The 12230-nt window shown below is 41.6% G+C and overlaps 1 protein-coding gene across 7 annotated transcripts in view; it reads right to left on the bottom strand.

The window, feature by feature from the left end:
• Positions 1-12230, bottom strand: part of LOC119650576 (nuclear receptor coactivator 3) — a 291430-nt gene that overhangs the window by 13930 nt on the left and 265270 nt on the right. For all 7 annotated transcript variants that reach the window (XM_038053396.1, XM_038053399.1, XM_038053397.1 and 4 more), the window contains 6 exons: positions 3318-3885; positions 2047-3260; positions 1853-1987; positions 782-1792; positions 335-521; positions 36-218 (listed from right to left, as the gene is read on the bottom strand). In XM_038053396.1, the coding sequence (XP_037909324.1) occupies positions 36-218; positions 335-521; positions 782-1792; positions 1853-1987; positions 2047-3260; positions 3318-3885 (3298 nt within the window). The remainder of the gene's footprint in view (positions 1-35; positions 219-334; positions 522-781; positions 1793-1852; positions 1988-2046; positions 3261-3317; positions 3886-12230) is intronic.

Genomic DNA, 12230 nt, shown 5'->3' on the forward strand with positions numbered 1-12230 from the left:
CCATCATGTCGTTGACAATGCACAGATAGTAATACCTTGACCCTGTTGCGGACTAAATGGAGCACCCCTTTGACTTGGGCTCAATTGTTGTTGTATCAGATTTTGCGGGAAGCCAGGACTTAGCTGCGAGTCAGGTAATGTACTTCGTGCCAGTGACACGTTCGGTGCGACTGTGTTATTCAAAAGCGAACCGATATTAGACATACCTGGATTTAGACCTATATTTGAATATAAATTGTTTTTTGTAAGCAGTTTAGAGAAAAGTTGAGAAGATACGAAAGGAAGCTAATGTTGATGTATTTTTCAATAGATTCAACATTTCTGCAGAACTTACTCAATTGATCAGCGCAAGCAGTAGCACTTTCAGGAACAACCATACGCTGTTTCTGCTGTTGCTGCAAGAGACGCTCCTTCTGCTGTTGTTGCAGCAGCCGCTCCCTGTGGAATTGTTGTTGGCGCAAACCAGACATTTGTGCCAGACGCGCCGAGCGTTGAGTATACACCGGAGGTGGTTGAAAAGGCTGAAAAGAAAAATAGTTTAAACTTGAAAAATTATAAGTAGAACTTAGGAAATCTAGGCAGTAGCAATTGAATTGGTACAGAATCGCGAGAAGAGTTCAAGTTAAGACGATTATTGCGTCATGAAGGAACTTTGTTTAAAACAAGCTAAGGAAGATCCAAGCAGAGACTGCTTAAGTGCTTACGATAAAACTAGCATTTACAGAAAATATTTTCAATTGCAAAATTAAACTGCTGTTCTTACTGTCTGGAATGTACTCACCTGAGCTCCCTGTTGAGGTCCTACAATACCACTCATCATCGGATATGCAGGCGGACTATTGGAAAATGAATTACTTTCGAATTGCATCAACGACTTTTCAATCTTCTTAATGGCCAAAAGTTTGTTATTCTCTTCTTGAGAATTTCCGACTGATTGATTCGTTGAGTCAAAATCGGGCGCGAAATCAACTAATTCATTCAATAATTTCGTTAATTCCGGATCAAATTCACTTTGTAAGTGTTGCACAAGACTTCCAACCACACTATCCAATTGTTTGGATTGCGTCGTTGAGGAAGCTACGCTAAGCGGTGATGATGATGAGGTAGATGTTGTTGACGAAGCGTATGGGGAAGGGTCCAAAGAAGATGCAAAACTTGCCGCTGTTTGCGGTCGTTGAACGGACGAAGTTGAGGGTGACTGGGCTTGACTTAACATCAATTGATTTTTGGCTTGATCTGCTTGCGGTTGCATTTGAGGTTGGTTGAGGTAGGCATCAGAAGGCTTGCGAATGCCTCGTGTAGATGGATTCGCATGTAGATTGGTCGTGGTCGTTGCTTGTGGTTGGCCGGGTGTTGGAGGTTTATTTTGTAAGCTCATCATCGATGAGGGTGTTCCGGGTGCACCAACACCAGACGGTGGACCCGGCCCGATCGCTGATGAGCTTGACACTCGACTTGGAATATCTGGGATAATTTTTACCACAGGGTTCGGAACCGTTGGCGGCGGTGCTTTCGATGGATTTTCTAAGAGAGATGCAAGCATCTTATTCTTTTCGCGGAGCTGTGACGGTTTGTCCTCCGATCGTTTGGGCACCGTCCCGTCGTCTGGTTCGTTCAGGGGACGCTTACGATTTATGTAATCGTTCCCCTTTATTCTTAATAAATTCTTCAATTCCTCGGTACTGGTTTGATTATTACTAGTGGTATTATGATCCTTTGGTGTATCATCTCGTTTTAATTGGCGCAGAAGTTCACTTTGAGTAATACCCTCATCGCTTCTATCGTTTAACATCTGCAAAATATGACGAAAGCTTTAGCATTGAGCATTATTCCTAAAACTGATCTATACTACCTGGAGCAACATCGGATTTTCACTATTTTTACTGTCCGCTGTTCGCGGTCTCTGAGCATTCATTCTTACGTTCAAGGCGTTATTTAATTTCGTGTAAGCATTACCGTCTTTATCTTCTTCCGCGTTCAATAATCCCTGCAAAAAAACACCCCCACATTAAGGGAAACCAAGGTTTATCCAAATCAAACTCTCACCTTTAATATCCGATGCGTATTTCTACTATCCTGATCATCACCAACAACACCTGCTACCACCCCTGATGACGATGCACTACCTTGAGATCTCTTAAGAGTTAATAAATTTCTAAGGCGTTCTGAATCATGATTTTGATTCCCTCCCACATTTGGATTCGGACCAATAACAGCGCCACTATTGCTGTGGTTATTATTATTATTTGAATTGTTGTTATTATTCAAATGATCTTTCTGATCTTTGTCGTCGAAATTCGTAAAACCGAAACTATGGAATCCGCCATTGTTGTTGTTATTATTGGTATTTATATTCATATTTCCATTATTGTTATTTTGAGGACTTGGCTGACTGACTACCACGTTTTGTGGCGTATGATATTGAGCCAGTGGTGATGAGCAAACATTCTGTCCAGCCGGACTATAAGCTTGCACCGAAGGCGGTCTAGACGTACTTACTGGCGTAATGCTTGTTCTGGAGTCAGGCCGAGATTCCCAACCAGGAAAATCAAAGTCAAATGTTTCAGGAAAGAATGTTGTACTTTCAGATACAGAGGGGGGACTCGAGAAAGTTGTCACCACACTATTCGTCCGTGGTGATACCTGAACTGGAGGTACAGTTCCATTTATCACGGAAGTCATTAAAGGACCGCCTACATTCGTTGTTGAAGTATGATGATGGCTAGTACTAGGTAACGAGGATATTTGGTTCACACCTTGAATACTCATATTACTAGTCATACCGACGCCTGACACTGCATTTGGGTTCGGCTCAATAGAGTTCAAGTCATTACCACTCAATACAGTCAAAATGCACATTATGTAGTCTGTTTCGCCGGGAGTCGTGTTAAGGAACAGTCTCGAATTGGCTTTGACATGCACATATACGTCAGGCGCTCCCAATCTCAATCGAAAAGGAGCCGATGAAAAGCAGAAATGACTTTGCGAAGTCTGCACTTCTTTCAGATGAGCTTGTAGACGATGCCAATCTTGCATATGACACAGCTCTTGAATTGATCGGCCGGTTTCTTTGCTAAATTGGTAGGAGGGTCGGAAGTCGTTAGCGTCCACTTGGAGGATTTTCCCCATTTTATCTAGCTTCAATGTGAGCTGGTCAGGACTCCTTTGCTGCGTGTGTTGTTGCATATTGGTGTCGATTGATGATTCTTCTTCGGGGCGGGTAATCAAGCATAAAACGGTTGAACTATCATCGCCATCATCTGAACAAGGAGAACATTGCAGGATTGAAACGAAAACAAAAGCCTAAAAACACATACCTTTAACTGGTGCCGCAATTAAAACAACTTCCTCATATTTATCCTGACGTTGCTGCTTCTGTTCCATAGTCTCATTGGATCCCTCTGGATGTTTAACCAACATTCGCACCTTAGCTGTAATGCCACGTCGATTTTTATGATGTTGGTCCTCTTGTTCGCCACCCCATCCAAGTTGAAAGGACATATTACTTAGTATGGGACCAAGTTTATTATGATCACCAGTGTGCAGGTACGAATAGATAGGTTGTTTTTGCAATTCAGATCGATCATAGCCGATAAGATCTTTAATATTTTTTGTACACGACTCAATAATACCCTCCGTATTGATTTGTAGGAGGACCCATCCAACGCATGAGATGTAATGTTCGAGCGCTTCAAAGTAGGCAGATATTTCAGGCGGTTGGCCATTAACTCGCGATGATTCTGGAATTGGAGGTTCAGTTGATGATACTTCACCTTGTTGCACAGGATGTAAGGTGCACGTATCAGCACAATTATTTGGGCATCGAGTACAGCGAGATGTAGTGGTGTTATCACGATTTGTACCTTTGTCACAAATATCACGATACTGAAATGAATAGAAAAATTATGATTATCAACTGCGGAAGAAAAAATGAGTAGATTTTTGGTTGAGGATAAAAAGTAGAAGATGTGAAAATGTTAGGCGAACAGCAGCAGCAAAAGCCCTACTCTGCATAAACGAACCACTTCGCTGAAAATCTGTTTCTACAGCTAACTCATTCTTAAAAGGAACTGATTTCCTACAATATTAACTCAGTGGCATCTGCAATGAATTAGTTGTTGATAGGTTCGCCTAAACGTCATCATCCGTATCTTGATCACGTGTCTAACCTAAGATCCGAATTGGAGATGTTTCCACTTTCCTATGTGGATACAGATCACTTTTCACCCAGCCGCCGTGCTTTACGGATCGTGGTATTTTTCTTTTGACAAGTTTTAGTGTAGTCCTTATAGTTTCCAGGGTTTATTTTTTGTGGTTCAAAACTTGACAGCGTCAGTCAACTCCAGTCTTGTTGTTACTTAAGTTTTGTCAGTTAATGTCGCTGACCCTACATAGATAGGTTTTATTATCAACAAACAAAAGGGTAATTATAACCGGAAGCCGCTGTTTTGCATCATCAGTATCCACGAGTGGCCCTCACAATGTCCTAAAATTTAAACATGGCCCAAAAGGAGAAACGGACCTAAATAGACGGGTCATTATCTCGGCCTCCTTTGCATACTTTCAATATGTCGAAGCCCACAGCTTCAGCCGCTACTGAAAGGGTCCCCTAAGACGAAAAGGACATGCAAACAGTCAGTTACGATAATTGCCTCCTTAAAAAATCCTTCCTAATGCTAGTTAACAAGGTTTTTCAACCAGTGCAGGAAAAGCCTGGATGATCTCCACTTATTCAAAGCGATCAAAAAGCTCAAATTAAGTGGTATCACCGACGCCAAAAAAATCGATTTTTGACATTTTCGTGCTATTCTTGACACTCCTAAGAATGCGAACGATTTCGCGAAAAATGGAAAATTGAAGGAGAAGAGCTTGAGGGTCTAACTACGTTTATCGCTTCGCCATTGCAAAGAGGATACCTACTTCCTTCACGAAGGAGGAAACCCTCGAAGAAAACACCTCCCCAATAAAAATTGTAAAAGTCCCACGATTAAATAGAATAAATCCGAAGAATCCCGTGGAGAGCCTTCCGTCTACAACTACTAAATTTACTTTCGAGGCATCTGATCTCCCCCAAAAAATTTGATTTTGGATATACAAGGCTGAATGTAGAATAAATTTCCAAACTCTGGCAATGTGGCTCTTCTAGCCACTGCAAAGCTCCATGCAAAAGCCCAAAGTGCTTACTCTGCTTCAGCCCCGACTACCAAGTACGCGACAAACTTTTTGATTCGGCTTCAGAAAAAACATTCCCGTCTCTCACTAAAAAGAGGGTTTTACCCATCAGAAACCCAGAAGAGAGCATATAAAAATAATAACAGGAAACACTCCTTTAGCACAGTGCTGAAACACTATCCCACCCCGCAAACAAAACCGGTCAATCTTCCCTACACTTAAGCAGGTAACCTTCAATAGGTTCCCTGCCTATAACCATCCCAGTTATCAAATAATCTCTCACTATTAAAAGTTGCTAAACGAAAGGTTAAAAGCATTTAATACAATCGCTAACAAACTGAATGATAAAGAGCTCAAATCCATTTACCATATTTTCCGCAAAACAGCAGATTAAATTAACACCTCAAAGCGGTTTAGAAATCATAAAAGCAGAAAATGGTGCGGATCCTTCAAATGATATACAAAGTCTACGCAAGAATAACGCGTCTCTTTAATATTATGTTAACAATATTAATGCCGATATAGTGATATTGGCAGAAATTCTCAATTTCGATAAAAACAGTAGTAATTTCTTTATTCTTGGTTCTAAGACCTTCGTTGTTTGGGTATGTCGCAATCGCCTTCAGACCCAAAATTTTTTTCCAAAAAGTCCCATATCAAACAGACCGTGACACAAGAAAATGTCTGAGCGGCCAAACGTCAGCATTGGAACGCCAAAATTAAGGAAATAAGCTACGACTCCCAATCTTTCAGATATCAGGGCCTTTATCCAACGAATCCGGAACTCCTCGCAGGAAAATCAACCAAAATTTTTGATGTAATTACGAATCCAACGTCAAATACCTTGATCGGCTAAGGGCTCAATACTATTCACCATCCCGGCTGCCTCCGTCTGGACGAACTATGGCTGATGTATTACAACTTTCCTCACTTGAGGGTCTGATGAGAGTGCTTTCCAAACACGTTTCCTCATCCGCTCCAAAGTACCTCAACTGAAATGTTACTTTGAATCTCATGCTATCCTTAAAGACATTTCGTTGTGGATTTTAAACTTCCTGTATGAGCAAACACTCAAAGTCGGCAACTGCTACAAACTTCTTCAAAATAGCCTACTCCAAGATAGCTGCCTTAGTTCTGTTTTATTCAATGTATAGAACCAGCCTACACGCTTTTGAGGACACTTCAATGTCAATCTTCTAATTTACTTCATCCTCCCCGTCATTTCGTCTGATAAGATCAGAGAATTGTCAGCCAGTCAATTTGTTAGCCTGTGCAACAGATTAGCGCTCCCTATCAACATCAGCAAGTTCAGTACCATAAGATTTGTCAACCATCAAAAGGAAGGACTCAATATTAGGGTAGGAGATTAGTTGATCTCACTCACCACCCACATCAAACTCATTGGCAGAACGATAATCAGCTCCCTCACTATTGACCTTAATTTTGATGATATCTTAACAAATGCTCCAGCTGCAATCAACACTCTATGGATAGTGTCCGATATTAAAAGTGGACTCCACCCCAACATAAACTTAATACTCCATAGGAGCTTAGTCAGACCAAGCTTGAATATGCTGCAGCGTCCACTGTCAACAGCTCAAGTTACATTAACAAAAAGTTGGACAGCTTTACAACCTCCCAACTGCAACGTTGTGCAGAACTTGCCAACTCCACTCCAAAGCATGGGATCTACGCCAGACACCGAAGTATGATTTTCACTACAAAAGAAATCATCAAATTAAAAACTTTCAACAAGAAAATTTTTGGCAGTATTTATCGAAGCCTTGCAGCTGAGAATGGTTAAATGCAATATTTATAGCCTTTGGAAGCATCTTTCTTTAGATGAAACTCAATCAAACACCCACCAGATCCATCTAAATCTAAACCACTTTGGAGCACAGAACTCCAACCAACCCTTCTTGGCTCCAAATTGCAGCACAATGTTGCTAGCTCGTGATGAGCTCCCAAATCGTGGCTTCCATCTGCTTGGTATTAACCCAGGACGCTCGGCTTATATTCCATAGACAGCACTGTTGTTTTTCCCATGTCTGAGGAATGTTTACTTTTCAATCTCGATGAAGCTTCGATCCTCAATGCTGAGTTAGTCGCCATCAAATTTGCTATCCGTGCAGCACAGAACCACGTTAGAACTCAATCTGAAACCACCAAATTAGTTAACCGCCTGGTCACCAACCACACCTTCAACATGGTCTTTCTGGTCAGGATAGGTACCTCCACCAAGGACCGTTGCGACGCAGGTGGTGAAGTTGAAACCAATGACCACATCATATTCAGCTGTAGCAAATTCCAACTGCGCCCACGGCGCTCCCTCTTCAAGGAACAGAAATGTCTGGCTGATCTTTTTAACAACACATTAGTTTCTTTAACCATAGTTTGGAAACAACATTTTGGACAGAAACAAAATCACCTAGACCTAGAATTCAAACAAACAAACAATAGGTTGGTTTTATGACCCCAATATGAGCCCCAACGTGCGAATCACAGTGATACTAAGCTTTGCATTGGAATACCAGTTCTGTATTGGAGGAGTTTGATGCCCTACATGGAAAGTGTAGCTCTTTACCACCCCCCACAACTTCCCGAGACACTCGCACTCCTATACTGTTCTGCGTCAAGTGCCTTTGGGACGACCCACTCATCGGCAATGGGAGAATGGATTCTACTGCGTAGAGTAGCTAGCAATGCAACCGTCGTCAATCCTTAATACATAACCTTATCCACTACCTCTTCCGCCTCCCGATCCCAGTGCATACAGGTACTAGGCCTGTGCGCCGAACAAGTTCTTTGCCTGTTTAGTATCAGGCCAGGGTACTCGCTTACGAAGGCTTGGAGGATTTAAGTAACAGTGGAATTCACTTTCCATGTGATACTCCCATATCGCAACGAAGTGAGAATATTAGCACAAAAGAGTCTCAACTCAATCTTGGTGTTGAGAAAAATGCATTTCCAGATTTTAGACAGGGCAGCGAGAGTGGATTTAGCGCTATCAATGCATTGAATACATCTAGTTCGATGCTACCGTCGGTAAAAACCATGATCTACCCTTTAATGCAGACAGGAAGAGTACGATGAACCGCCAGAGTGAACTTGAGAGAGCAAACTTTCTATTACTCTCCCAGGTAGGTCTCGAAGTCTTAAGATTTCAAATGCAGTGATAAAGAACTCTACGGGAAGACTGTCAAGCCCAACGGCTTTATTCCGATTGAGTGCATTGATGGCCGGAATGATTTCTCTTCTGCTTGGAGGAACAGTCCATGTCCGCATATTAAGGTAACCAGCCATTTCATCCACAGAAGGAGGAACCTCATCAGATGTGATATGATTAAGAACCGTGGTGAAGTGCTCTTTCCACATCTTCAGTTTCTCGTCATCGTGGATAAGGTCATTGACAGGACTATCGTAAGATTTACGATCACAAACAAGCTCTTTCGTGATGCAGTTTACACTTCATCAGCGAAATAACAAATGCTCTCTTATCACGGCGTACACTATTTTGAATTTCTCGAGATTGCGCTCGGTATCCGAGTTCAAGCGTGTCACGCCTGCCATCGCTCACAGCATTCATCGATCCTCTTCCACAATTCCGAAGTCAGCCAGATCTTATGACTTCGGGACGAAGCCGAAGTAGCACCCGAAAAAAAAGCATTTTTGATAGTGGGCCAATGTTCGTCGATATTCTCAGGCGGGTTAGTCACTTGATCTGCCGCCCGATCAGCAAGATAGTTCTCCCACTGTCGAGCGACAGTTGGATCACACAAGCAGTCGATGGTGAACTAAGTGCGTCGCAGCTCCAAAACGCTACGATAAATCCGGACACAACGCGCAAGCGAACGTAAGCGACCATCATAATATGATCTTCGTTGTTATCAGCGTCTTGTTACGCACATCCAGGAGACAGCTTCTAAATTCTGCTGATCGCGAAATGGTCGATCTGATTGCTCGTACGATCTCAGTCAGTTCAAACCCAACTGACCTTATGGAAGACTCTATGCGCGAAAAATGTGCCACCCATAAGGAGGCGATGGAAGTTGGGGAAATCCCCGAACCTCCCACCATAATCGTTGCGGTCGCCAAGACCATGCTTCCCCATCACATGTCCGAGCCCACCTTACAATTCAGATCGCTCATCACGATCACAACATCACTTTTAGGAAGCCTCCCTTGAACTGCCTGTAATTGTTCGTAGAAAACATCCTTCACTACATCGGAAGTCTTCGTTAGTGCACAGCACAATTGTGATGCTCCTTAACCTGAGCCGAAATCTTGCAGTTAGAAGTCTGTCAGAAAAAGGCTCTCAGGTGGAGAGACCGCGTCTTGCGGTAACCCACAGATGCAATGTAACATCGAATTCACGTCTGCTACCACTTGGCTTTCGAAAGTACAAACGCACGTTGCCGGGACAGAGAAAGAGAAGTACTGTTCAAAGTCCCATCATCCTATCTCGGTTAGGCCCAGAATGTGCAGTTTATATCGTTGGAATTCCCGCTCAAATTGGAGATAACGAGCATTCTGAGGACCCTCGCTACCATTGTTATGTCCAGAAACCAAACATAGTCAGTTTTCTATAGCCAAAGGTCGCAGCAGTGAGGTCGCTACCTATCTGAGGCGTTAATGAAGTTAAAATTTCAAAATTTGCGGGTTGCTAACCCAGACATTTCTATCCCTTTTTCGTCTTTTACGACAAGCAGGGAAGATTTTGACTTCTTCCACGGCAGAAACATAAGAACTGCCCCCAGAGGGCTCAAACACAAATCTGAGAAAGGTTACATTTGGAATGAGCTAAATAAACTGATGAAATGAAATATTGCTCAAAACGGGGAAGGAAGAGTACAAGTTTCTCGAAATATCGTGGGAGAAGTTGGAGCACAATGCCTGGAGCTGGTAGCGGTCCCAATCCAAATTATTTTCAACCTTGGACCTGCAAAGTGCTTACTCCCAAATAGAAATCGACGATAACGACCAAGACAAGACTGCATTCAGCGTTGGTCATGGCTCGTGGGAAGCGTTTCGGATTATGAAAGTGCCTCCATATCATTTGCAAGATCCATGGAACGTCTATTGAAGAGCGTGCAATGGAAAACGTGCTGATATAGGGGAAAATTATTCAAGGTCTAGGAATTCAAACGGGCGGAGAAGTCTCCTTGGTCTGTTACTACCAGCGATTTGTACCTGGTTTTACTGGAACAATGAGCAGCGGGAATCAGTTTTGCACTTGAAGGAATGAATTTCTAGTGCACTGATTGTGGCGTATGCAGGTCGTGGAGAACAGCCATGTTGGATAGTGATGCAAGTATCCAGTATAGGTAGGAAGAAGTTACAGCATATTTCAGCATTCTAAGAAAGATGATTAAAAACTATTATGTTACGCGAAGGAAAATTTTGCTAACGAGCATCACTTCAGTTACAAGTTAACTTTGCTTGGTATAATTAAAAGTTCATACATCCCGCACAAAATCGAAATTTACTTTTCACATCAAAGCCAATCGAGAGAAGAATCTCAGATGGTAGTCGAGAGTCGCCCCTGGCCCTTGTACTGGAAAATATTACGTAGACCAATAACATACACACATTAATCATCCGTTATCAACCGATAACATTACGAATCAATTACTTACTGCATCCCCTATATTCACATCAACCCAAAATCATTTTTTAGCCTGAAGCCAAGCCGAAGTCAGCCGAAAGAACAACAATATAATAGATTGCAACCGATACACGGCATCGGCACTGGACCGATGCCACTTTTACTACGAAAACCGGTGATGTTTTGTAATGTGTTATCAGATTACAAAACATTACCTGTAACAGAAGTAATATCACTATCCCTATGGTAATGTGGTGATGTTAGGTAATGCGGTGATGCTATGTGATATTGTAATGATTGGATTGCGCTCGATAATGGCAATGTGATATCACACTTTAAGATAAGATTCAATATTTGCCCCTTTTTTTAGTGCTAATAGAAACGAGAAATCATTTATATTAGTGCTTCTCTAGACAAACATTTCATTTGAGGAGGTCTAATGTAGCTTTCCCGCGGCATCTCCAAATCAACAGTCCGGAAGCTTAGGCCTGCGCAAGACGGTTGTTGCATATTGTGTTTGCTTATGTATATAAGCCAGTGATCAACAAGCTCCTACCACAGAAAAAAAGTCTAGATTTTATGAATTACCTCTATTCTGGACGAAATCGTTCATCGTCCCTTTCAAGCCACAAATACTTTAAATTCACTTCCATCTAGGACTCGCTTACTCACATGACTGTTGCCGTCGATTGCCTTGTTTTCTTATCATTATCCAATATTACATTCCTGACAAGCTACATCAAAAAGACATTCTACGCCTCCATATTTTTGAATAACTCGATGATTGCCTGTAACGTTCTTTTCATCATTCACTTCAGTTTTTAATAGAAATTATTTGCTTTATTGAAGAGTTTCCGTGAAAATTTGCTTCTAAAATCTGTTTCTGATCTGGATGATTCTAGGAAAGTAACAATTTTGAGAATCCCTACATGTGCTCAGCGAATCTGAAGTCGTTTCTAGGAGCTACAGAATAATGGGAGAATGATAAAAATAGTTACAAAAGACCCGATTCTTTCATGTTCATACGCCTTTGTCTGTCATTAAATTGATAGCACGTTAATTGTGTCTTTAATAAAAGTTACCCCGGTAAGATCAACACACATTGTTTTTTTTCGTTTTCCATGTATGAAGAATATACACAAACAAACCAAATTGGAAGCAAAAAAAACTAAACGCTTGAATATAATATAAATAAGAGTAGATACAAAACTGGCAAAACCGCAAAATAAAAATGTTGTTAGACGCTATAATAAAATGTTAATGTAGAGAAGGAAAACTTTTTGGTGTGAATATCTACACAGTCAAGATAGATGTAGCTGAAAGGCAGCAGCAGTAAGCAACCGGTTCCATCCTACATTTTTAATTTAACTGATGTGTTTAAGAGTTTGGTTCGTTTCGCGCTTGCTTTCTGGAAACTAAAGCGCATTTAGACAACTAGATTATATCTATTATA

Source organism: Hermetia illucens, chromosome 3 (assembly GCF_905115235.1).
Source record: "Hermetia illucens chromosome 3, iHerIll2.2.curated.20191125, whole genome shotgun sequence".
NCBI classification, from domain to species: Eukaryota; Metazoa; Arthropoda; class Insecta; order Diptera; family Stratiomyidae; genus Hermetia; species Hermetia illucens.